Consider the following 27,648-nt stretch of genomic DNA (forward strand, 5'->3'; position numbering starts at 1 on the left):
CTGTGAAGTATTTGGTTTTACACAGAATGAATGCACAGCTGTTGTCCTCTAACTGTCCATGTAAGATCTCAGGACAACAGTGAAGAAAATGGGACAAATCTTTTAACAAAAACATATCTAAAGTAGTAGCTTGGTATTATAAAGAAAATGTCAACTTTTGTCTTATAGCTAGGAAGGCATTATTTCAAGCTGTACACACATCCTTACTAAACAAACAGGAATTTCTCTACAGTTTGTCAAAGGTAGAAGCAGTTGAATTTTACTGGAAAAAGCGCAAACATTAAAGTTTTTATCATGTTTCTACTAAACAATAGATTACTTAGCATAATTGTGAATTCATGTGAATACCATCAAGGTAGTTAACTCCTGAAATAACACTGTTTTATGAAGAAGAGATCACACATATTAATATTTGTTTTATTTGTTGCTAGCCTGAAGAACTAGTTTACCAGCATTCAGACAAGGCTGCTGCAGTGGAACTACAGGGCAGGTAATTCTACCTCCAGAAAAAATGCTGTCAGTGCTGATCACTGGAGCGCATTTACACATAGGTCCTGAAAACCTGCTTTGAATGCTAAGAGTTGAGTGGCCTAAAAAACCCAAAAAACAGAAGCTATAGTTCACAGGTGTTTTTTCTCTTGATAATAGAGATTGCCACATAGAAAGAACTGATTAATCATTGTTGTGCAGTTTCCTAATAAGCAAAATGCTGTAGAGATGAGAGGACATGGTGTATACTAGAAAGGGTTGTAAGCCCCTGGCCTCCCATTCTGTTACTGAAGATGCAGGCGGTGTATAGCTATGCTGGCATTGCTTTTCTGTGCTTTTAACTGGCAGTAAATTTAACAGAGGTCATTTGTGCTCCCCACAATCTGTACTAAGTGTGTCAATGGACATCAGTTTAGATGCCTACTAAATACCAGAATTGTAGTAATGATGTCTGTTTATTGCAGGATTGAAAAAATATTAAAAGATAAGATTATGGAATGGAGACCAAGGCACCTAACTCGTTGGAACAGATACTGTACCTCTACTCTACGTAACTTTTTGCCGCTTCTGGAACAAAACCAAGGCAAAGATGTAGAAGATGACCATCAGGCAGAGCTGCAAAAACAGCTAGGAGATTACAGGGTACAGTTGTGGACATGTATTGCTTACACATAAAAGTAGAAAGCTAAATCCCTAGGATTTACTATCACTACTCTGAGGTACAGGAGCGCCTCTTAGGCTCTTTTATTTCCTCTACCACTCAAACTCCCAAGAGCTTTAATAATTAAAATAAACCAATGTAATGTTTAGAGAATCACAGAATCATTTAGGGTGGAAAGGACCCTGGAGATCATCTAGTCCAACCATTCGCCTAGCACAGTTCCCCCCTACAGCATATCCTTAAGCTCCAAATTGACCCTACTCTTAAACACCTCCAGGGATGGGGACTCCACCACCTCCCTGGGCAGCCCATTCCAATGCCTAACAACCCGTTCTGTAAAGAAATACTTCCTGACATATAGTCTAAACTTCCCCTAGCACAACTTGAGGCCATTCCCTCTTGCCCTGTGGCTTTCTACTAGGCTAAAGAGGCTCATCCCCAGCTTTCTGCACCCTCCTTTCAGGGAGCTGTAGAGGGTGATGAGGTCTCCCCTCAGCCTCCTCTTCTCCAGACTAAACCCCCCCAGTTCCCTCAGCCGCTCCCCGTACGACCTGTGCTCCAGACCCTGCACCAGCTTCGTTGCCCTTCTCTGGACACGCTCGAGTCATTCAATGTCCTTTTTGTAGTGAGGGGCCCAAAACTGAACACAGGAATCGAGGTGCAGCCTCACCAGTGCCGAGTACAGGGGTCAGATCCCTTCCCTGTCCCTGCTGGCCACGCTATTGCTGACACAAGCCAGGATGCCATTGGCCTTCTTGGCCACCTGGGCACACTGCTGGCTCCTGTTCAGCCAGCTGTCAATCAACACCCCAGGTCCCTCTCTGACTGGCAGCTCTCCAGCCACTCCTCCCCAAGCCTGTAGCGCTGCTGGGGGTTGTTGTGGCCCAAGGGCAGCCCCCAGCATTTGCCCTCAGTGAAACTCCTCAGTTGGGCTCAGCCCATGGCTCCAGCCTGTCCAGGTCTCTCTGCAGAGCCTCCCTGCCCTCGAGCAGATCAACACTCACACCCAGCTTGGTGTCATCTGCAAACTGACTGAGGGTGCACTCGATCCCCTCGTCTAGATCATCAATAAAGATGTGAAACAGGAGTGGCCCCAACACCGAGCCCTGGGGGACACCACTCGTGACCGGCCGCCAACTGGATTTAACTCCGTTCACCACAACTCTCTGGGCCCGGCCATCCAGACAGTTTTTTACCCAGCGGAAGTGTGTGATTGTCCAAACCTCAAGCAGCCAGTTTTGCCAGGAGAATGCTGTGGGAAATGGTGTCAAAAGCCTTGCTAAAGTCAAGCTAGACAACATCCACAGCCTTTCCCTCATCCTGTCATAGGAGATCAGGTTTGTCAGGCAGGACCTGCCTTTCATAAACCCATGCTGACTGGGCCTGAGCATCTGGTTGTCCCACATGTGTTGCATGATGGTGTTTAGGATGAGCTGCTCCATCAGCTTCCCGGGCACTGAAGTCAGGCTGACAGGCCTGTAATTTCCCAGATCATCCTTCCAACTGTTCTTATAGATGGGTGTCACACTGGCCAGTGTCCAATCAATCGGGATGTCCGTGGTCAGCCAGGACTGCTGGTAAATGATAGGAAGTGGTCTTTCTTTTTAGAGAGTGAATGAGCAATGATGTATTTTATTTCACTTGTAGATATTGAACATTAACTTTCCCTTGAAAGTAAAGATAAATTAGCTGCACTGTTCTTGCATTATGCTGTACCAGAACAGTCACTACTTCCAATGTGTAAATACAAGTGCCCTCACTCCACTGGCACTGGACGCTTATGGGCTGATTGGTGCATTAGTTCTCAAGTCGGCTCAGGAAAAACCTGGCACTAGAGCTAAGTAGCACTGCACACAGATTACTTACAGGTGCAGAAGTCCACACAACATGTTTTACTTCAGTTTTCTACTCTTTGGTCCACTCTTTAAAGACAGGGTAACATTTACTTCAGTATCCAGTGCAGCCTCTGGTGTACCCATGTATTCTTCCTCCAGGCTGTTCTGAAGGTTAGGTCCTTCTGGTTTTCATGTAAAAGACATATGGTAACAGTACTGCACACAACTATGACACTTTTCAAAATGAGTTGAGGTTTCAGTTCCTCTTGGACCTGAGATGTTGTTTGGGCAGGAGATATTTGCCACTGCAAATTCCCAGAAGACAATGAATTAAAACCAGTTGATAGGCAGAAAAGCAGTGAAGTTATGCCATATGTGTTCATTAATATAACTTTATTCTAGTGGGTTTCTAAACATCTTCAAACTTAAGCCAGACTAAAGAGAAAAAACGTCAAAAGCTTGCCTGGAATATATGAAATAGGGAGGTGGCAGGATATTTTATTGCATCTCCTCAGGCTACCACTAGAAAAGATAAATTTACATGCACAGTAAAACAGATTTTTAAAATTATGTATTTATTCAGGTGTGGTTACCTTTTCATCTTACCTTATGTGTTTTTTCTTCTTTCTTTCTCCCAGGTCTCTGGATTTCCTATTCATATGCCTTTTTCTGAAGTGAGACCTTTAATAGAAGCTGTACACAGCACAGGAGTTCATACCATTGATGTTTTCAATGTTGAATTTGCTCTAGCTGTGTATATTCATGCTTATCCCCAAAATGTTCTCTCTGTATGGATTTATGTTGCTTCACTTGTTCGAAATAGGTAGTACAGACCAGTCAGACTACCTCAGGAAATTTTCTTACATAGGGGCAAACATAACCGATTTATCACACTATTGATTTGAGCTATCCCAAGTATTTTAAAAATTGAAAGAGAACCTGATTTTTAGTAGCTGCAAGCACATGAGATTTATTCACCCTACAACTACTTAAGATACTAAATAGTACTAAGCTTAAAATTCCAGTACCAATAGGTGATTTTTATGCAGTATTTTATCACTCCCAGGGGGACATCAACTCTTAAAAGCATTACATATGCCCATGTATGGTGGCATGGTCAAGTTTAGCCACCTTGTTTTCAGATGAAACTTGGTTCCTGGAATGATGCCTTGAAGACTGTGGTTTTAGGTCATCAGTTTTATTTGATCTACACACTTTCTTCCTCTTGAAAGACACTGGCAAATACAAATAGAGTTTTCCAGTACCCAAGTTCCTGAATGAAGATGAGGACTGTTTAGCCATGAATAAATTTCATGCACCAAAGAACCATCAATGAAGGCCATTCTTCAGCTTCTAAGAGGCTGCTTCATACTTAGTGTCTGTGTAATGCCAGCACCCTTTAGAAGTGTAGGATCACATTTTCTTTAGAAGTTGAGACAAGTATTTAATAAATATTTATACCAAAACCTAAGTGGAAGTTCATTCATTTATACAAGAATTCTATTACATTGGAGTCTGAAATCCTTATCTGCAATTTACCCTAGTAAAGATTATCAAAAGAATAGTTTACTAAAAATCAGATTCACTTATTAGTATGTTAATTGTGGTGTTGACTGTTAATACTGATAGATTTTCCTGCAGTAATCTTGCTAATCAAACTCTTCCCAGTGAAAATGATGGTGGGTTGAGTTTAGGAAGAATGTTTATCAGATTTAAGATTGTTCTTGAGCTTAACTCCAAACTAAATTCAGTCTGTCTAATAAATACTAGACATCAAAGTCTTTGGTTTAGAGCCTGGGGTTGCTGCCACAGGTTCCCCTCTATAAAACTCCCACAGAAAGGAGTGTGTATGTCATCACATGATGCTTTGCTGAACAACACTGATGCCATCTCCTGAATTTAGTCCAGGTCCCCTTCAGAGAAAGGTGAAAAAGAAACACATGTAAGTAAGTGGATAGAATTTTGTGCAGCTGTGATTTAGTCTTCAACTGTGTCTACGAGTCTGCACAGAAAACAGCACCTAGCTGCCCCATCCCAGCCTCAGAAACAAGAGTTCTGGAACAAGGACAGATGCAAGAAAGCCCACCATGTACCCTGTTACTACTCTTACCTTGTTTCAGTCAGCATTGCACAAATGGCCATGGATCTACTCTAACCTTTGTTGCCCAAAGTAACTTTAGTGAAGCTTACTTGAAGCAACAGTTGCTAGAATAATGGAATATCCTTTTATACCTCTTCTGTAGGCTTCTGAGCACTGCACATTCTGCCTCCAGCCCACATTCAGCTGTTAACTATGAATAGCTAACTCTGTACCAATGCTACATGCACTAGTCTTTTTCTCACCTTACTACCCCAGTATTAGTGGGAGTAAGATGGTATCAAAACTTGCTGTTTATTGTAATCTCCAGCTATGCCTGGCAAGCTGACTTCCCAGACATCAAGAATCTAGAAAGCTGTATCTGTCACAGTAACTGCTGTCCTAAATAAATACTACACGTATTGTCAACCTTCAGAATTAGGCAGAATGAGGGGAAAAAACCTGTCTGCTTTCTACAAAGGCTGCCACTTACCCCTAGCTCTGCCTGAGAGAAAAACACCCTGCAACTATGCCACTCATAAGAAGCAGCCATTAAATTTGGCAACTTAACATGGGCTACAGTACTCACTTCCTCTTGCAATGGGCTCTTTCCCATACTGCCTGACCCACACACTTGGGCACTACTCATCTCTCTTCCTAGCACAGGTTTCACTCAGCCCAACAATGGATTCTCTCCCTCTCTGTTAGTCTACTGTTCAGTGAACAGTCCTTTTAAAAATCAAAGCAATGCAGAAAATGTGGTATTGTCCTCCATGGATTTCATATTAATGAAAACTGACTTCTTTGGAAGCTGTTTCAAAAATGCATCTTAAAACAATCCTGAGAAGAAAAAAACCATGACAAACCCCATATACACACTGCAAGGTTCATGGCTCTGCAACCATCACAACACCCACCCACTGTAGCCTACTGGGACAGTATACCTGGATATTACACCTTAAAAGCATATAAATTCAACTGCTACATCGACTTTTTATTGGTGGGAATGTTTTATTTGAGTATGTCTTTCAAGCCCAAATACAAAACCAAATGCAAAAGGAAGGTGGGAATTTCTCTAATTTTGCAATATAAAGAACGACTTGAGGATGAGAGGAAAGGGGAAGAAACAAGGCTCCTAAAGATGTATAACTGTTACCCAAATGCAAACAATACATTTCAAATTCTCTGCAGAACTTTATACTGTACTTATGGATTCAAAATAAAAAAAAAACCAAAACCATTCACTTAACACAAAATAATCCAGTAAAGTATATTTAAGTGCCAAACTTGGGAGAAAGTGGCAAAAAAAAAAAATCCAAGTGTTTTCCCATCTTCCCCAAATTAAGTAAAACAAAACCCAACACCCTTCAAACCAAATGAGATTGTGAGATTGTTACAACACTGTACAGTACACTCATAATTAAGATTTTGAAGTCGTGGGCAGGGTCAGGCTAGTATAACAAATCTCACTCCAAGGATTGTTAACACAAGATGCAAACTGTAAGTAAAGTGCATGAAAGGAAGCCTGCTCAGCTAAATGAAGTAGACTGAAAGATCAGAAGTCAGCGGTCATTCGCCAGAGCGGCAGCAGGCCCGAAAACCACACTGCAAATTCTGGCATCCACTGGCGGTTTCAGCATGAGGACCTGCACAAAAACAGAACAAATGTGAAAAGAAGAAAAGGCCATTTTTTTCAGATTCAAAATTCTCATAGCCTGGTAATTCAGAAAATGTCTCTTTCTGATACACTAAACTTCATTAAGCACTGTGAAGTCTGAAACATTGCCAGTACTATCCCAATATAAAAACTTCAATTGGATCAGTTATTTTTCAAGAGATTTTTGCTCTGATAGCTTAGTCCCATGAAGATAACACATTTAATATGACACAGATGTATGATGAGCAACACTAAATGAACAAGTTCAAGCAAGCTCTCACAGCTAGCTTTCAGAATTGAGGTGTATTTTTACAATGCATATTCCCATTTTTCAAATTCAGATGACAACTTAAGCCATTACCAAAGAAACCATAATCTCCAAAGCTATTTCTACTATAATAGACAGCTTTTTGGCCTGGAACATTGGGGGTCTTTTTCCCCTCCATGAACACTTTATGGTTGCCTAGACCTCACATACTCTGAATATTAAAAAAAAAAAAAAAAAAAATCACCTTTAGTATCACTGCAGTTATCAGAAGCCAGAAGGGTAAAAATTAGCCATTCAAAAAGTTGCGAATACGGACAGCACAAACCAACACTGTAATTCTACCCACCTCCACTTACCTTCGCTTACTGTTACCCCTTTAATTTGAAATGTTAAAAGTGATCATGAGATAAGAAACTATTAAATTTATTAATACAGGATTTTATTTCCTGCAGCCATATGCCTGCTTCAGACACACAAACATTTACATTCAGGTTGGCTGAACTCTTGGCACCCAACATAAATTGGAAGTGGGTGATGAGTTAACTAAAACAAGCTGGTAAAGACCTAACCAGGACAACCCAAATTTCTCCCCGTTGTATTTGAGACAAATCAAATAATATTTAAGGTGGTTTTAATACATTTAGAAAAGACTAGCAAAATCATGTAATGAACTGGGGCACCATGCTATGTCTGGCTTGTTTTTTCCCCTTGAACAGTAATTTAAAGTCATAATTCAATTACTTTCCAAGAACCTGGTGTCTGGAAGTCAGCTTTCTGCTTCATGCCACACACCAATGGGCAATATTCTACAAGGTAATTAAGTTAACATGCATGAGACTGAATAAAACAAACCTGAAGCTATAATGAAGGGCAATGGTTACAGTATGCAAAATACCAAACTTTTCATTTTTCAGTAAACTCATTTTCCTTTTCAAATCTTTCTTTTCACCTGAACTATATTTGAATCCTCAAATCACTTACGAGCTAGAGTTTGAAAGCTTCTTCATAAGTCCTTTAAAAAGAAGGCTCGGTGCTTCTGAATAGCTGGTTTAGCAGAACATGTTCTGTGCAGCAGCATTTTCCAAGTCGTAGCTGACTTTCCTCATCATTCCCACAGCTAAGCAGCACATCAGTAATTTTGAAGCAACTTCCACATTTCTAGTAAAATGCTTGTCAACAAAATATACAGAACCACATCCCAAGAGAATACTCACTATACTTCAATTTTGTTTTCCGTCCTCTTCTTGCTCATTTTTTAAGAGTGTTCTTCCTCATGCTCTTAACTGGAACATAAAAACTGCCCTTCTAGGTCTGACCGTTGGTCCCATCTAACCCTGCCTTCATCACTGGCAACAGCAAGTGTTATCTAGGGAGACTATACAAGCCTACTGTGCATACCTTTTATGTCTTCCCAGCATCCCTAACTGCTGTATTAGCAACATTAAAGCCCATTTAGTATTTGTTTATGGCTCAGTTCTGCATGCATTTGTTTAACCTCTTTTTAAACCTGCTGATACTAACCACTTAACACAGTTTCCCACAGGACCAAGTTCCAAAAGTTCACTACACTGTGCATCTGCTTTAAATCAATCACCTACCCACTTCATCTACTGTCACTGAAGTCTAATGCTGCAGAATTTGGAGAGTTACTGTTGTACAGTCACCTCATCTACCACTTTCCCAGTTCTGTAAACAGTCATCTCATTCCCAGACTCCAGACTTTTGAGTGTCTCTTTGCAAGACAGCTGCTCAGTTCCCTAACTCTTTTTAGCAGATCTCTTCAGTATCTTCTGTAACTCCATTACATACACTCCTCAAGATGGGGAGACCAAAACCGCATGCAGTACTCAACATGTGAGTGCCCCAAGGCTTCCAGGACCATGCAGCAACACCCTCTATCTTGTTCTCAACACCCTGATGATGCATAACATTGGTGGCTTTTTTGGCTGCTGCTGCAAACAGGAAAGATCTCAGAATTAGCACCAACAGCTCTCTGAAATCATTCATCTCCACACTGCAACTGCCAGCTCTGATTTCAGTTTCATGCACAGTTTGATTATTCCCAACCACCCAGACACAAAACCATACATACAGCTGTATTGAAGCTCATAAGAAGTTCTTCTGGAAGTCTTCAGCACCAGTATTGTTACTTGAGGCAGGCCAGTACCACTCAAAACTTGGAAATTACCATGTGCAATTCTTATACCCCAAAATCAATGAAAATGCTGAGTAAGACTTATCACAGCACAGAGCTCTTGCAGGGAGGTGGAACAAGGGGAGAGACGTCACCTCCCAGATTCCAGTCCATCCTGAACAGTGACCATTAAGCCCTGCCCTTTCTTCCTATCCTTTAATTAGCTTTCACTTTTTAAATTGAAACCAGTCTTACAGCAACTTAAAAATCTCAAAGATTTAGAAACTTCTAAGCAAAACTGTATCATCTGAGAAGTTTCTAGGTTCATTTCCTAATTTATTAGGCACTGAATTACAAATTACATTAACCATATCACATTGAAAATTCACCCTTCTTCCTGTGCTACATTTCTTGTCCCGTGTCCAATCCTCATACCATCACCAGCTTTCCTTTTATAGCCTCTGATAAAGAACTGATGAAATATTCAGGGTTCAAACCACATCTCCCAGAAGCTGCCACCCTGTATTCTTTCTTAGCATACACAGGCAATTCCCATAATTTGGAGGGTATTTTATGCTCTTATTACAAGGTAGTGTCACTACTGGTTGTTTTAATAGTGAGACTATTTCATTATGACTGACTTAATTTATGTTTTGACATGTCAACTGATCTCTTCCATCACAGGTCATTTATCTCCTCTATAAATGCCCTAGCCCTCCTTAGCTTGCGCTTTTTACATTTGATACACATAGCTAAATTCAAATGCCTTTGCTTGTGATAGCCACAGAGACTGGTTTTGTTTCCCTTGCTTTATATACTACAGCTGACCTTTGGCTTCCTAATCTCTGATTTTCCCAGTCTTTGCTACTTGCCTCATTTGGACTGGACTTCGTTTTCAAATTATCTCAAAGTTCAAATGGCCTCTTTAATTTGCCAAAAAACACTCTCCTGTTTCCTTTGGACTCTATACACAAGGTCTCCAAATTCATCTCACCTCACCAATGCATCAGGTTAAACAATATGGTAACCGTATACAGACCCTTTTACATTGTCCATTGAGATGGTCATTTCAGATCTTATAGTGGGGCTGGAATCACTTTCAGACTTAACAAGTGCTAGTAGTGATGTGCCTAACTTAAATGTGGTTTAGGCTGTTTCACCTGGGAACACAAAACTAATCAGATTCTCATCTAACCTGCCACAGTCTACGTTACTTGTTTAGTTACCTCTAAACCAGATTATTGTAATGCTCTTTACATGCACGTCTGATTACTCAGATGCTTCAGATGACCCAGAAGAGATGTCTGTTTAGTCACTGTGAAAAGCTCTCAGTGTTTTAAAATAAAATACATATAAACACGTCTTGCAATGTAAGAAAGGAGCATAGCTATTTGATTAGTCATTTTGTTACACATACCAGTGAAACAAAAATTAGTCAAAATTTCTTAGAAAGAAGTTAGGCATTTCACTAATAATACATGACACTGCAGACCAAGACCATGGTGAAAGAACCACTCTAGACAGGACAACTGTCTGCCACCACCTCTCTGACCACTTGTTCTAGCTCTCAACTGTGGCAGCAGAAACATTCATGTGGTCTACAGTAAGATGCATCCCTGACATGTCTAGGAAAATAATAAAAAAAAAGGAGGGAGAAAAAAAAAAGGAAAAAAGTTTGATCTGGAAAACAGATCAAACTATGACCAATTAATTTCTAAATGCCAGAAGAAAATAGTGACTCATCAAGAATCACCAGAACTTTATTTCATTAATGTCCTACTACTTTAATTACAGCACCTGAGGACTATATTAAAAAACTCTAGAAACAGAATCACACCTGAAGGCTGCAAAGAGCTACTGCTGCAGAAATCAGGGAGCCCCATTTTCCTAAGCCTGAAGCTGACAGCACTCCAGGCTTTAAAACTGATAGTACAGTAAGGAGATTGAACAAAACTGGACAAAACAGCTAAAAGTCTAAGTGGCAAAAGGTAACTCAAACACTGAACTCTTTTCAGAGTTCAGTGTGCTCTACAACCAAAAGTTTTAGACATCGAACAAAATCAGCAGTTCGAAGGGGTGTATCCTGACAGATTTGATTTCAGCTGCAGCTGAGCACTAAACTCCAAATCTCCAGTGTTAAGCAAAACATAGGTAGAGATCCTAAACATTAGTATGCAAACCAAGAATTGAAGTCATACTAACAGTAAACAAACTGAAAATAAATTTGGAAGTGTACACAAATTCACAGTCTCTGCTCATAAAAACTGCATCATATTACTGCTGTGCAACAGCAGCGTGTGAACTGAGTCTGTCTAACCACAGCTGCTCTACCTCTTTAGCTTTAGTGTACTAAAACTAGAACATAAAATCTGGTATTACTGACAAGTGAAAACAGAGGAAAAATAGCAAGGAATCAGATGTAAAAGAAAAAGGCTTTTAACTGGTCTCTGACAACATCTTTAAATTCAACATAATGCAGGAAAGAAAGCCAGTGAAGGATTTATAAAAAGGAACCTTAAAACTTTTAGGTTGAAATGTTACAAGAATTTTAAAAGCTGTAGTCTGGATAGAATGGAAGGAAGTAACAAAAAGCAAGCATCTTGAAAAAAACAGCAGTCAGTGTCATAAAAAGTGCTTGAAGTGCAAAAGTTATGGAAGCAAAATATGATTTAGTACTTTCACTTCTAATACTAGGATCCAATCCAAGTGCATCATCTTATACCAATTTCAATGGATTGAATACCCAAATGTCAGTAGAGATTTACTTGCAGTACCAAAGCTCTGGCATCCTCTACCCCTGCTGTGGCTGCATCTCAATATAGATGCAAATTATTGAGCTGAACACCATGAACTACCAGGGAATATAATTTTGTTTTACACACAATTAGCTCTTATAAGCCTGTGAACTCAATTATTAGCCTCCTTTTCCCTTCCCTTCTGTTGCACTTACCTGTTTTAAATTCACACACAGAATACAAGTCACACCATGGTTCCCATCTCTAATGCTATGAATGCTGACTGGGCTGAACATAACAGACTGAATTCCAGTGTGGTGGACACTGAAAACACTTGCACCACCATAGACATATTTTATGCATTTATCCAGATACTTCAGCTTAGATCCATCCCTAACTTACTGACTCAAGCAAAACCAAAAAAACTAAATTACATTTTACATAAACACACATGATGGTAGGATCAAAAATATCCTAATCCAAAACTACTGCAATATGGGAGGCTTTCAAGGCAAAACACAAGTCATTCCTTTCCTAAAAATCACCGTTTGGGTACCAATCTAATCAATCCTCTGTCTGAAGTTATGACCATAAAGAAAACATACAACTGCATAGTTTACAGGGAAGATATGTAGAGGGTAAGTATGTATTAGCTATATGGAGACTTACTTTCTTATCTCCATTACTTATGCTAAACTAAATGAGATACATGGACTACAGGTAACACAGAACTGTACTAGTATAAAAAAATCCCAGAACAAATGAGGAAAAAGTGACTTAATTATCATTTCATAATTAATCTGTGAAACTCAGTGCTACACAGCCAAGGGAAAAAAAAAGTGGGGTTTTGACAGTTCTTTTTGTTTTGTTTTAAAGTGTCCTTACACCAAACAATGTCCCCAGAAAAGCATCAATCTTCATAAAAAGACATTACCGTTAATGTTGTCACAGTAGTAAAAGTGTTCATCGTTTAGAGAAGGGCATGCAGAAACTAAATCCTGCAGGCCTGCACCAGTTACAGTGAGACAACCCGAGAGGTTAAGGTGTTCTAAATGTGGCAGTCCTCCTCCCAGAGTCAATGCCCTGTTAACAGACAGAAGAGAGGTGTTAAGAGCCTGAACACTAGACTGTGTCACCTAGTCACAGGCTTAATGGTGTCTTGTAACATAAAACATACCTCTAATAAACCATGTAGTTTTAAATCTGGCAGTTTCATACCCTATAAAGAGGATCACCCCTGAAACTGCATAACAGACCTGAAAAATTAACCCATTTCTACAGAAACTAAGAATTCTTTCTGACAGACTTAAATGGTAAATCACTTTGTTATGAATGACTCCAGAGGTGACCAAGTATTTCGGAGAACTACCAAGACATTCTTCTCCAAAACATCACTGATTTTGGCAACTCTTTCGAGGTGATGTACATTGCTCAACCCACCCTCAAAACATGACACTCCCAAGTTTGAATGCCTTCTATTTTTTTCTGGTTAAAATTATTTTGGAATCCAGACCTGTATCTTCCTAGAACTGACAGCACAGCCTCTCTCTGCCAACACACCATGTTTTTATTCAAGAGTGTAAGAGTTTGGCTGCTAATGCAACAGCCTCATGGATGTACCACACCTGAGCAGTCACTCCGTGTTAGTGTGCTTGCTTCCCTGAGAGCTCACAGGGCAGCCAGCCCACGTTCAATCACAGATAAGCTCACCCATCTGAAAAAAACACCAGACTTGAATCATCAAGCTACAGATTCAAATCAGAACATATAACTGAAAATGCCTTCAGAGCACCACTATACAACTTTCTCCTGTCAGCAGGAAGAACTATTGACCACAAAACCAGCCATCAGTTAACAACTCTTCTATGAAATAAACTGGCAAGTGTTTCTTATTAGGAGGTTTTATTCTCTTTCCTCAAGGACTCAAACTATTTCTGGTGAGTGCAAGAAGCACTTCTTGAAGCACACTCTCAGCTCTTAAATACTGTCTTTTATCCAAAAAGCACCAATGGGAAACCAACACCACAACTAAACCCTTCCCATGACTCACTGGCCAAGTCTTTCTTTGGTCCTAGATTACCAAGTCATTAAAAAAAAACAGACCAGTAACATGTAAACTACACACCTAATCAGCACCTAATGAAACTTAGCAGTACCAGTCCACTCCAACATTTGAACAGCAACAAGCTCAATCACAAAGCACAGCTATCTGAAGCTCAGTCTGAGCAAGGCTAACACTAGTGAGTGAAAGAGTGTCAGAACTACCACTATAGGGGACATCTGAATAGCTGGTACTTCTGAAGATCAAATGGGGATGAAGAGACAATTCAATGCCAGCAGTGCCTCACACTTTTTCAGATGACTACAGCATACATACAGCACTGGCAGACATGAGGTCCTCCCACTCCAACAGCCTTAAGTGCCACAGCACACCTGAGGAGGTGTCTGCAAGTACTTCAGCCTTATCCCATTTTCATTATGAAGCAATAACTATATTTTTCCGACACAATGCAAAATCAGTGGCAAATATGACACATGGGAAATTTTGTAACTCTTGTAGCCATCTCAATGTTCAAGTCAACTATTTTTTCTTCTCCTTTAACTGTTACATGAAGTCTTATTTAACACAATGTTCTACACATACAAAATTATCACAGAATCGTTTAGGTTGGAAAAGAGCCTTAAGATCCTCAAGTCCAACCATGAACCTAACACTGTTAAGTCCACCACTAAACCCTGTCATTAAGTGCCACATCTACATGACTTCTGAACACCTCCAAGGATGGTGACTCAACCACTTCCCTGGGCAGCCTGTTCTAATGCTTGATAACCCTTCTGAGGAAAAATTTTTTCCTAATATCTAATCTAAACCTCCCCTGGCACAATTTATGGGCATTTCATCTCACCCTATCACTTGTTAATTGGGAGATGAGACCAACACCCACCTCACTACAACCTCCTTTCAGGCAGCTGTAGAGGGCAATGAGGTCTCCCCTCAGCCTCCTCTTCTCCAGACTAAAAAAGCTCCAGTTCCCTCAGCCGCTCCTTGTTAAGACTTGTGGCTTTAGACCTTTCACCAGTTTTGTTGCTCTTCTCTGGATACACTCCAGCACCTCAATGTCTTTAGTGTCATGAAGGGCCCAAACTGAATACAGAATTTGAGGTGCAGCCTCACCAGTGCCAAGTACAGGGGGATGATCCCATCCCTAGTCTTGCTGGCCACACTATTTCTGATCAACCCAGGATGCTACTGGGCTCCTTGGCCACCTGAGCACACTGCTGGCTCATGTCCAGCTGGCTGTTGACCAAGACACCAAGTCCTGTTCTGCCAGGCAGCTTTCCAGCCACTCTTCCCCAAGCCTATAGTGTTGCATGGGGTTGTTGTGATCCAAGTGCAGGACCTGGTACTTAGCAATGTTGAACCTCATACAGTTGGCCTTGGCCCATTTATTCAGCCTGTCCATAAATTATCCAGACAGGCTGAATAAGATGGGATAAAACTGGGAGTAACAAGCCTACTGACAGGCATAATGAAAGAATCAGTGAATCAACACAGTTTCCTAACACGAAATCACTAAAGATCAAATCTAAAAGCATAAACACTGCCTAGAACAACACATTCACAAAAATACTTGACTTCAGGGGATACATCTGAAAGGTCTGGGGTTTTTTTTAAATCCACAAAGGAAAAGCTAGAGAAAGTTTTCAAGTCTGGTACTATAAATATTTTAAGACGAAAAGACTTACCAAAGTTTCTTCAATAAAAATGTTTCCACGGAAACTAGGGAAATTCACCCCAGACTGACCCAACAAATAAAAAAATCAGAAAAAATGTACTGCACCAGAACACTTCAAAAATGTCTCCTCACCTGAGAGCACGATCTGTGATCTGGTAACATCCAGACAGACTGAGAAACTGAAGAACTCGGGCAGTCTCTTCATCTGTTTTTTCACTCCCAGAGTCTGCAGAATCTTTTTTATCTGACTGCTTAGTCCTTCTTGGTTTTTTACACAGTGCAGAGGACTCTGGAAGTGCTCGAATAGTTCTTAGTGCTGTCCCAGCACAACAAAATGAGTGACCGCAGTAAATCAAGTCAGTAGAAGCACAGTGCTGCTGCCACCCTCTAGTCCTTAATCCATAAATGTCTCTATTGTAGCATGAAGCAGAACAATTAATATGGGATGTTGGTTCCATGAGACAAAATCCTTCAACGTTTCTGTGTCTCCACTCCGCAGCATCTTCAATGTCAGCTAAATCATCAGCATCTAGCATCCACACATAAGCAGAATTGAAGTCTTCCGAGCCATCAGGTTTAGTCCAATGCTGTTCACTATCTCCTCCCTCAATGAGGTTTTCATTGCTGATTGCACGCAAACAATTATACTTCCTGCTGGACTGCAGAGTAATCTCTCTGTTTTTCCACAAAGTCTTAGCATTCCTGTTTCTGCAGCTTTTCAGAACACCTCTGGTATGGTGAGTTGATATGATACCTAGTGCTCTAGAAATCCTCTCTATAGCCACATCTGTGATTTTTTCACATCCAGACAGATCAAGGTGACGTAGATTTTGACAATAACCAATCGAAGACCAACTGAAATCAGTACAAAAAGATATTATTTGGTTGGTTGGGCTTGGGGGTCTTTTTGTCATTTTTTTGTTCAGAAACAGGTATTAAGGCTAAATATACAAGAGAACATTTCACAAGATAATTATATTAATTCACAGAATATTTAAAGACCCCAGACAGGTTAGACTTGATACTCCAAGTGCTGCATATATGCCCAGAAAAGTTATGTCTAAAGAAGCACGAAATAAATCATGAATCAGTTAACAACCTGTATTTCTTTCATAAACCAAAACTTAAACAGAGTCCAAATTTGCCACACATTGAAAAAATTTTTAAACAGTAGATCAGACTGCAAACACCATATACGTGACAGTTTCAATAAGCAGCTTCTGCTGTGTATAATGCAGTTGACAAGAGCCATCTAAGTTACCAGACATCAGTTAGCTTCTCAGAAGGCTGAAAAAAACCTACTGAACTAGCAAATCTTGCCCACCCACCCCCCAAATACACCTGAGATGTAATACTCAGTTCAAATTATTTTAATAGTTGCAATTTCTAGTATTTGAGTTTCTCAAGCTTGTCTGTTTACACATATTGAAATATCAGTGTACCTAGATCATATATCCTCCTGTCATTTCCCATTTCTTTCAGAGAATAGCTGGATTCCTGAAATACATTCTGCATACAGTATTAATTATTCCATAAAAGTGATTAGAGATGGTAATGAAATTAGACTTTTTCATATTAACATAACATTCAGCCTTATCTTTTTCAACTGAAATATAAAACTGATCTACAGTAATATAGCTGTATTATTAGCTATAAAAGTATATAGCTGATTTAAGGAAATGTTAACTATGGATAGGAAAAGTAACTATCATTTACTTTCTGTAAGAGATTACTGATATTTACAGCAAGCCAAACTAATTTTCTGAGCTACAAATTGGGGTGCTGGAAATATAGACAGATGGGGAGCAAGCAAATAATGTTAGCTTCACTAGAGATTGACAAAAGCTCACAAAAATTCATTTCTGAGCCACATAAATTTCATAAAAGCTTTATTTCAACTAAAACTTCTTGCACAAGTAGCGGAGTGTTGTTACCAGCATCCATGCTGGTTCTGTGTTGTTAACACTCAAAACTGGAAAGCACTATATGATAGAAGTACTGAACCCTGAAATAGTCACTTGACTTTCAGTATCACAATAAAATCTTTTGGTGCAGGCTCTGCATTCATGCACCATCCTACTGACATCAATGAAATTTCTGCAGGCTTCAGTAAATGTCAGGAATCCACAGTTACTACACCTAAACCTTAGAGCTTTGCCTACCATTTGATCAGCGTTTTAAAACAGCAGTATTCCAGACCCTATCAACTATACTGGACAAGAGAACTACCGTGACTCAACAAAATCTATGGACAATTTCAAGTTGTTAACACAATTATTGTTAAGAGCTACTGATTGATAGGTAATATATATCCAGTAGTGAAGACAGAGCATTTTAAATGGACATTAACAAAGTTACATGCCTCAGCAATTTGTTAACTCTGGTTTAGTTCTCAGTTATGTGCAAATCCTGAACGTGATTTCTCTATTTCTCTCTTCATTGGCAACAAACTAAGACATGTTTAAACATCTTCCCCCCTCAAAAAAATGGATGTTTTTTAAAGGAAACAAACAATTATCTAACCTTTCAAATGCAGAGTCTGAAATATCAGTTTGAGTGAGATCCAAATATTCCAAGTTGGGGCAAAGCTCCAAGATCTGTCTAACCTGGAGAAGGAAAGAGAAGGAAAAGAATTAGTAAAGACACAAGCCAGACAACATATGAATTAACATTTTCTTGAATTGCAACTCATTTTCACTACCCAAGTGTTTTAAACTCAAGCACATCAGTTATTAATTAGAGGCTGCGTAGCTACAATTATTAAATGCCAGTTTCAAATTACATACCATTTTGCTGGACACTGCAGAACTGTAGGCCAATACTAATGTCTTCACTGAGGAGCCTACATGTGGGAGGACATTATGAATTAAGCCATGAAGTAAACGTTTTTCCATTTGTGCTATAGTAATGGCAAGTGAATCTTCAGCTGCTTCTTCTGCAAAATAAAACCAAAGACTTAAAATATTCTTTGAGCCATTTGATGTAAGATGACAATATGAACCCCAAACAAGTAATCAGGAAACTAAAGAAAGCTTACAAAGGCATAAGTTTCAGGAAGTACCTACTTAAGCCTCGTCATTAAAAAATACCTGCTTGTCTTTCTGACAGTCCTGAAGAGTTTAACTCCAATAGCAAGTAAAAACAGTAAGAGTCTTAACAGAAAATTGTCACTAAAGGACTTCGCAAAATATTTACTACAGATTATGGGCTGCTAGGGCTCAGGCATCTGTTTCCACAAACTTGCTTTATACATTGAAACACTATCTCAAAGGATGTTTCATATCCTGTGATATAACAGCTTAAGACAAATTTTAAATTAACCTAGAAAGCATTAGTATGGAAGACAATTCATCCAAACTTCATGAAGAGATGAAGTCTAGCTTTTACCTCCTTCCTAACTCCAGACACATCCCTGTAACTCTTCTACCTGCACTCATGTCTGTTCATCTCTCCTAGAAGAATTAATGCAGCTCATTAAAACCAGCTGCCTGCTTCTCCCCCTCCTCATCCTCCATTTCCATTTTTTTTTTCCTGCCCAGCTGGGAGTCAGAATGACATGAAGACAAGGAAAAAGAGCACTCCTTTCAGGAAACTTAAGTGGTTGCTAGACAAAACATCCCAAGTTCTTTTTTACTGTCTAAGTCTACTTGGCTTAGTAACGATTTAATCTGGACAGAAAATAAATATTATTGCATTTGTCATTATTTAATGTACTCATATCAACTATGATAAAAACTGGATTTTAAACCAATTTTACAGAAAAGATTCCATTTTATACATTTATTTCTTATAGTTGTGTCATCTTCAGGGGAGAGAAGAAAAAAAAAATAAAAATCACCAAAATCAGAATTTACATACCAGATTCATCTATGTCAGCATCTTCATCCCATTCCTGGAAAGCACGACTTTCATCTTTTCTATTTTTCACCCATTCCTCATCAGGTTCCATCTCAAGATCTGTTGCAGGACCACTATACCAATCACCTATTCACCCCACACACACACACCCAAAAAAGAAGGAAAGGGAAAAAAAAGTTAAGACAAACTTCTCATCACTGCAGAAAATAGCAGTGTTCTCAGTATACTGTGACCTAATCCGAAGTTATATATGAGTTCTGCATTCATCTCAACTAAGGTCTGACTGAACCTTGACATAACTCTTGTTTGATCTGTATTTTAAAGCTTCACAAGATTCCTGGAACAGTTTCAGCACTGTTACAGAACTCACAGCCTATTATGCTATTCTGAGACATGCCTGTTGTCCTTATTTTCTTAGTAGGGACCAATATGAGTGCAAAAAACCCAGAAACTATTATGGAATATTTGGATTGTGTAGGTGCTGAAGTTCTTTCAGTAATCTCAGTAGTTCTTTAAGTAGATAAATTAACCATCAACTTTCAGTATAATACTTGGTTTAAGACATTTCCATTTTACTCTGGAATCTCACAAATATACAGTCAACTGGGATGCATTTTATTAGCCTGTTTTTAGTCACTGCACATGACAACTCCCGGATCAAGAAATCCAAGTTCCAGAAGTAGCCTACTAAAAACAGCTAGACAATACTCAAATTATAACATGCATATGACTCAAATAAATAGATAATAATTTTTTAGAACATCTGGATGAACATGAGTATCAGCAACAACTCTACTGTTTGAGTTGGTAGGGCACCTGCTCTCCCCAAGGGTTACTGCACAGGCATTCATTTACTTCTAGTTTGGGTATATTGGTAGTGCTGGGCTCTGTATACGCAGGTTTGCTGCCTCCCTCAGTGCTTAAAACAAACACCTTATTCTACCCTCTCACTGCGGAGGGATCCTACTACCCCCAAAGCAACAGGAACTAGTGTTGAATGGTATCTAAAGGAATAAGGTTTCTTATAGGAGCAACACAGTGACAATGAAACCCTAACTGACTGTCAACCAGCTGTGAAGCAAAATGTTTCGGTAACATTTCTCATATTGTCTAACCCATCTTTATAATGCATAAAAAGTGCCAGAAGCCCTCTCTATATTAGGAGTGAAAAAAAGTTAAGTTTTTAACTAAGCCTGTAGTTTTATATTCTTTTTTTACCCTCTGGCAGTAAAACCCATTTAAGAAGCTTCCACTGAGGCTAGAGCACTTCCTGCACAGACAACTATAGCAGTATAGACAGTACATCATGACACTAGCTTCCTTTTGTGACAAAACCAGGTTTAGGAATAAGACATTTTAAGCAGTTGCCAATTATCTTTTTTGCGTAGCACTGAATTATTGAGACATCTAGGTTTTAGATGAAAATTTAACAATTTCAACTCTGAAATCCCTCCTCTCCATTCAGTCTTTTGCAGCTCAGGGATCAAACTATTATTTTCTGTAATATTCATCCAACCAAAAAAATTAATTCAGACCTAAAAGTCACATAACTCCTCTCTGCCTTGTACAGATTTTAGAAGCCATAAAGGTCTGGCCAGAAAGCAGTTTTCAGTTTTATGTATCTCAGAATGTAAGTTATATATTGTTAGCTTTCTCTCTTAAGTCTTAAAAGCACATACAATATAGCTTATTAAAAAGCATGGATTGTCTTTTTATTCAACTACACTGACATGGCAACAATTCTGAAGCCTGTAATGTCATACTCCAGTGATCATTCAATACTCACATAAATATGAAAAAATACAAGTAGAAGTATTTAAAACTACAAATATACTCTGATGACTTGTAAGTGGCCTCATTGGAATACAGACTATTTTGTCTATTTGAACCAGTACTTTTGCAAAGGTTACACTTCTCAATAGGAAATTCTAATTAACATGAGAGTTTGAAGAACGGAAGTTATAAAAACCACTTAGTCCTTACCACAGTACATGTTACTGAAGTAATATGTATCTAAAGAATCAATATTAAAACTAACATTCATACAGGTTTCTTCAAAGTTTGAATATAAAGACGAGATTGTGAGGAAATCTTAGAATTCTATTTGTTTCAAACTTCCATTCTGCAGTTACGTATTTACTTTCTACCTAGTAACGTAGTAAAATAAAAATTTTACTGATACAGGTGCAACAGCAGCATTTATAATTCAAAACCCCTTAGATTCTTAAATCATAATTAACATGTATAAGTGAATATACTTGTTAGCGTTCATACAAGCAAACAAACCTCAGTAAAACTCATCAACAGTTTGCATACAAGAGCTACTCATGAGTTACAACCAAGACAATTTTTAGTTTCTTAATTCTACAAGATGGTAGTATGTTGGGGGGATTTTTAACATCTAACCAAGTTTCAGGCCACTATCCTTGCTAGAAGCTTCCAGCATGCTCAGCTCTCAGGTTCATGGTACATGACAGCCTCTTTTATAGACTCAGAAATTCTGATAATTGACAGACTTTCAAAGGAATAACTAAATTTAACTTACCTCTGGCCCAGCGAACAGGGTAAAGATGTTTCCAGAGAGATCCAGTTTTAGCCAGCTGTGACCATTCTGTGCTTACTTGACTACACTGACATAACTCTTGGGGATTAAGGTAACTGAAAATGGTCAGCATTACTTCAGGAGGAAGATTAGTAATATTTGTGGTGTGCCCTGTTACTTCAGCTTCTGAAATATAGAAAGGGTGTGTTAAGTGAAGCAGAGACTCATAACTTTAAATAATATTAGTGGAACTCACGTTTTAACTAGGGCAATGAAAGAAGTATCTAAAAAATTTTTTTAAATTGTCTGGCAAGAGTTGAAAAAATAGGTATCTCTTTGGCTTTAAAAATGATTCACTGTAACAAAACAAAAAACAAAACAAAAAAATTGGCTCAGTTTTTTGCTGGCCATTTTATCAACTGGCTTTTTCCAATACTGAACCCCTAGGGTCCATAAAGGCCCTGGACAAATGTAAACTGCTGCTATTCAACCACATCAAGATGAAAGCAGTATCTGCTATAAATTAAATGCTTTTAAAAAAATGTCTTCTGTCATAGATGATATATATACCTGCTATGCCACGTTCCCAGGAAACAGTACTAGCACACCAAATCTACCAGCTGGGACCACTCTCACTGACAGCGCTCAACCTCTTGACTGGGACACAGCAAGAAGCCCATGCTTAACTCTTTGCAGCTGTCTCATATTTTATTTGGAGCTTTAACTGCAGCACAGAATTAATTTTTACTTCTGAGTGGTAACAAGCCATTCAGGTTGTAAAGTAACCGTAAATATTAGAGACTAAAATTTGTCCACTGTAATTAATACTTCAACAGACAGCAGTAGGAACCATCTCTAATAGCTCTCCTGTATCGCCATAGTACCAAGAGAGCTGCAAACTACATAAAATAACAAATTTAGTGCTTTGGTTAGTGGGGTTTTTTACTGTTTTAAAGAGAATTTTTGATGCTTTAAGGACAATATACTTGAGAAAAAAATATTTCTAAAATACTTTCCAGGAGTCCTTAGAAATAGCAGGTTTCCCAAATTAGTATTATTTCCAAAATTAAATATAAATTTTTTACATTTAGCATACAAAGTACGTAAGACTTTACAGCAAGATGAGCAATCAGGTTTCTTTTTACAAAGAAGTTTCAAAAGTGAGCATAACTTTACCCTGTGATAATCTATTGCTACTTTAAAAAAAAAAAATTAAATACAATTTCACTTGATGAATCAATATATTTATTCATATACCTGGCAAGTCACTGCAGGTAAACTACAGAGAATTTCACACTAAAATGCAGCTAAAATTGAGGAGTGCAAGCTGTGTTATTTTCTTCCATTTTTAAAAAATGGATGGAGGATATTTTCCTCTCCCTAAAGTCCAGAACACAACCGCTGCAGAATTACTACTGTCCCAAAACTGCTATTCCAGCTAGACTTAACAGCAAGTAATGCCATAATGCTACTTCTGTCACATTCATCTGTTCAGACTCAATAGTATTTCACACCATGGACCATGATCTTTTCTGAAGGCTTCACCTGGAGGGCAGAAAATGACCAGTTCAGTAGTTCAGAGAAGTCAAGTTCCAAAAAAATGATTACAGAGTTGTTTATCTAATGAGAGCACCACATCTTATCAACACACAAAGTCAGTTCATGAGGGCTTGTTCTACTTAGCAGTTTCACACCCCAGTATTACACTTCTGGCATGTGAATTCCCTTTCTTTGGAGCATCAAATCCTCTTTGTTAGTTAAGAGTGGAAACTGTAAACATGGGCAACTTGGGCTGCTTCAGCAATCATAAAATAAGCCTAAAGTGCACTTTAATAGTTATTCATTTATTCTAAGTTTCATCAGGAAAGGTAGTCACAGATTAACACAAATATCCACTTTCAGAATGCATGTTTCATCTGACATACTCGCATGCTGCACAGATTCATTCCCCCGCATTACTCCACACACAGTTTCTTCCTTTCTGATTCCTGAGAGGGCCAGGGAAGTTAGGCAGTGGAGCTGGTGAAGGTGAGTTGCTTTTCAATCTGAAATACTGTCAGTTGGCTAACTATTCTGTGTTATTAAACTATTAACAGAGAAGCTTACAAAGCAGTCCTGAAAACCAAGAATTAAATGCAGGGTCTGCAAATAGAAGATATAATTTCAATGGAAGTATGAAATTAGAAATTCATTATCATTTCTATTATATCAAATATTACCATAGGAGGGAAGGGAGAGAAAGAAGGTTTAGAACAAGCAAACAGTTAAGTACTATCTACTTTACAACCTGCCAAGCCACCTATATCAAACAGTAAAGTTCCTGAAGTTTCACAACTAATTTGAAAAAATTCCCATTTTATAAAAACTATTTTATCTGCTCATATGTAACTTCAGGTATGTCACTGGTAAGGCTTTTTAGATTAAAACTGCAGTTTGAAAATCACTTTAATTAGATGTTTCACCTTGATCTGCCTTTTCATCCACAGAATACTTGAAGACTTTCTGAAGCTCTTCTGCTTGATTCCACTTAGTAAGACCCCTGAATTCTGCGGCCTCCTTCTGTGAGCAGTGCTGTGCAATTACTTTCTTCTTAATATCTTTCAATTCTTCATAAGTAAAGTATTCCATCAACATTGGCTGAAAAACCTAAAGGAAAAAGGAAAAAAAAAAGTCTAGTGCAGACAGATAGCCAATGCTACACAGACATACCAACACAGAATTGCCTGTTTCAAATTATCTCCAAGTAAAGTATGTCATACATAAAGTGAATCTAAGGACAGGACCATGGAAGTTTTCAGTTCCAGCGCTCTGCTCGCCAATGGATCACTGCATGATCTCAGACAAGCTGTTTAGCTGTTTTCCCCAAAAGAAAAGGGAAGTGATTAAAGTTGCTTAAACTATGTAACTTACCAAGGCACTCACACAGAAGGCAAAGTGGCAAAGAAGAAAACATGAGAAAGTATTCCTCTCGAACAGACTTTGGAAGATTTACTCTCTCCAGAAGATGCTTCCCAGTTTTCAGATACCCATAAATCATCAGACTGGCAGTACTAGTCTACATTTCATATATAGGTCAGAGGCTGTTTGGGAGTGTCAGTTTGAGTCATGAAGCACTGGTTTACAGGACTTCTCTTTTTCCTTGCTAGACATCCCCTTAAATAACTACCTGCTGCAAAGAAACTCCAGCACCAGTGGACTTTTGATATGATTTTTTTTTTAAAGGGCCAGAATTTAATCAAATTTTCAATATATTCACTGTTTCAGAATGTGTGACTTTGCAGTCAGAGAACAGAACAATGACACCACAGTCCTGAATGCAAATTGGTATAGTGATAAAACCAGAGAATTGTAAAAAAATTTGAACCTTTAAGCCCTCTGTCTCTATTCAGTCATTCCAAACCCCAAGGAAGATCTGTATAATATTTACGGAAAATTTTTACCTACCTCCTCTTCCTCTTTCATATGAGGAAGGAAATCCCTGGTAAAGGCTTCCAATCTCTCCTTCAGCTGTTTCGCATAGTTTAGCTGTTCATATTCATTCTGAGAAGAAATCAAAGATTTAACTATTACCTAATCTTGTCCATTCATTCAAGGATTGAATTTAAATAAATCAGTGTTTCACAGTAAAGCCCAATTTGTCTTCTCCATGCATGCAGCATGTTTCCTCTATTTCATGGTAAGAATGTGTTCACTTACAAAGTTTCATGACAAGTTGACAGTCTGTACTGGCCCGTTACTAGGCAGAACAAAGTATTCCCTTCTTGCCTGATATTAACAGATATGAATTAACTTGTCTAATCATGTTTTTACTTTGGAGCAAAGACTGAAGTCTGCCAATCTGAAGTCCCACCCAAAGGTCAAAGTAGCAACACACTAATGTAAGTGTTTGCATGTTTTGCATAAGAATTATTCTAGGATACAGCCGTTCCACTTAATTTTTTTAACAATGTACATTTGTCACTAGTTATTCTATAATTCCACCTTCCAAATTATAATCAGGATTTCTAGTCAGCCATGCTCTATAGATATTTACTTTGGAAATGGAAAGAACTCTAAAATAAAGATGTAACTGACTTTTAAATGTTAAAGTTAGACCAACCTCATCTATCAATGTCAGCTTGTTCTCTGTGACACTAATAAGCTGAAGTCTGAGTAGTAATTGCAACATATTGAAGTTCCTCATAGCTCTTACAGTAAATGTTGTAAGTTTTCAAAATTCTACAACATCAAGAAACCCTATTACAGAAAAAAGCTTAAGCCATCAGTCTAAATTAACTTTTTTTGAGAGTCTGGCTAGTTTAAACACTTAACGTATCTTAAGAGAGCTAGCAAAGTCTGGTTTTCCACACTTAAGAAATCAAGTAACAGAATAACACTAGAATCCTATCAGAAAAGGTATAACACAAATCCAAGTGTTAAATATTACCTCTCTTTCACATTCCTTCATTTTCAAATTCATTAATGGAAACAACACAAATTTTAAGGTTTGATATGCACTGGGAAAATAATTATTTTCAGGATTCCCAGGTCAAAACCAACCTTGGACAATAAGATGTAATCAATAAACTGCTTATCTATTATTTTTCTTACAGAAATTATGAACTAAATAGGTAATATGGGATGTCAAATTATTACTGGAGACTATAGTTCTTAAGAGTGCAGGAAGGAGGAGTTGAGTTGGGTACTCCAGAGGAAAGGCAGAGAATTCAAGTAGGATTCTAATGGAGAAGAATTTAACAACTTTAAGTTGTGAAAAAGCCAGATGGAGAAATAACATTTAGAGTTTCTTGAGGACTGAAACATTAACAGCATTACTGAGCAACCTATTACTGGAAGGACTAATGGAATAAAACAATGCCGTTAAGTCCTGTAATCATCTCCATTTGTGACAATAATACAGTGCTATGTGCCACAAAAAAAAAAAAAAAAAAAAAAAAAAAAAAAAAAAAAAAAAAAGATACTTGGTTTCCTAACAAAAAAATAAAAACCATTCTTTCTATACTCAGGAACAGTTTTGACCAGTTAGCAGAAAGCAGTCTTTGTATGTGAAACTTCCATGTTTCCTCTTCCAAAACACCTCCAATTATGCAGTGATGGACTTCTGTCACAACATACACCCCTCTACAGAATTTTTACTAGAAATTTAGTAACTGTGATGAATGGCAAAATAATTTGGTTCGGACTGGAACGTTTTCACTACTGTATGAATAAACCACAAATGTTTCTTCTTCCTCTTTAGTTTATTTGTAAAGAATATTAAGAAAAGTTGAGGTAAACTAATACATAATCACAGTATGTTTTCCTTCGACACAAGTCCTTCTTATAGTCTACTTACCTTCACATTCTTTAACCCTTTCTCAAAGAGGCTAAGCATCTCTGAGAGTTTGTTGTCCGAGTGCACATTGTACACTGTCCGGCTACGTTGCTGAAGTAAACCAATGATACACTCATTTTCAATCTGCTCATGCATTTTAAATTCCTTGAATGTGGCATAAAGAGATTGCAGAAGAGCCCGAAAATCATTGTTATTGGAGAAGTTGGTCTTGGAAAGCTAGAAGAAAGAAAAGCTCATAAAAAAATCAATGAAAATCATGTCAAGGTTAAGTTAAATCCTTAGAACAGGTATTAGGTTCTGTTATTCATTGCTCACATTAC

At 38.4% G+C, this 27,648-nt stretch overlaps 2 protein-coding genes across 8 annotated transcripts in view; one reads left to right on the plus strand and one right to left on the minus strand.

The window, feature by feature from the left end:
- The window catches only part of CC2D2A (coiled-coil and C2 domain containing 2A), a 68,787-nt gene extending 63,780 nt beyond the window's left edge, over positions 1 to 5,007 (plus strand). For all 7 annotated transcript variants that reach the window (XM_026846623.1, XM_026846624.1, XM_026846618.1 and 4 more), the window contains 3 exons: positions 432 to 490; positions 954 to 1,131; positions 3,624 to 5,007. In XM_026846623.1, coding sequence (XP_026702424.1) covers positions 432 to 490; positions 954 to 1,131; positions 3,624 to 3,812 — 426 coding nt within the window. In that variant the 3' untranslated portion in view covers positions 3,813 to 5,007. The remainder of the gene's footprint in view (positions 1 to 431; positions 491 to 953; positions 1,132 to 3,623) is intronic.
- A 1,046-nt stretch (positions 5,008 to 6,053) lies between these two features.
- FBXL5 (F-box and leucine rich repeat protein 5) overlaps positions 6,054 to 27,648 on the minus strand; it is a 34,360-nt gene continuing 12,765 nt past the window's right edge. Inside the window, exons 2-11 of the mRNA XM_026847228.1 lie at positions 27,329 to 27,544; positions 25,438 to 25,533; positions 24,456 to 24,639; positions 21,997 to 22,179; positions 19,452 to 19,577; positions 18,380 to 18,528; positions 18,117 to 18,199; positions 15,726 to 16,448; positions 12,791 to 12,939; positions 6,054 to 6,708 (exon numbers count right to left, since the gene is read on the minus strand). Of these exons, the coding sequence (XP_026703029.1) occupies positions 6,632 to 6,708; positions 12,791 to 12,939; positions 15,726 to 16,448; positions 18,117 to 18,199; positions 18,380 to 18,528; positions 19,452 to 19,577; positions 21,997 to 22,179; positions 24,456 to 24,639; positions 25,438 to 25,533; positions 27,329 to 27,544 (1,986 nt within the window). The 3' untranslated portion in view covers positions 6,054 to 6,631. The remainder of the gene's footprint in view (positions 6,709 to 12,790; positions 12,940 to 15,725; positions 16,449 to 18,116; positions 18,200 to 18,379; positions 18,529 to 19,451; positions 19,578 to 21,996; positions 22,180 to 24,455; positions 24,640 to 25,437; positions 25,534 to 27,328; positions 27,545 to 27,648) is intronic.

This window comes from Athene cunicularia (assembly GCF_003259725.1).
Source record: "Athene cunicularia isolate RWA chromosome 4 unlocalized genomic scaffold, athCun1 chr4_part1, whole genome shotgun sequence".
Taxonomy (NCBI): domain Eukaryota; kingdom Metazoa; phylum Chordata; class Aves; order Strigiformes; family Strigidae; genus Athene; species Athene cunicularia.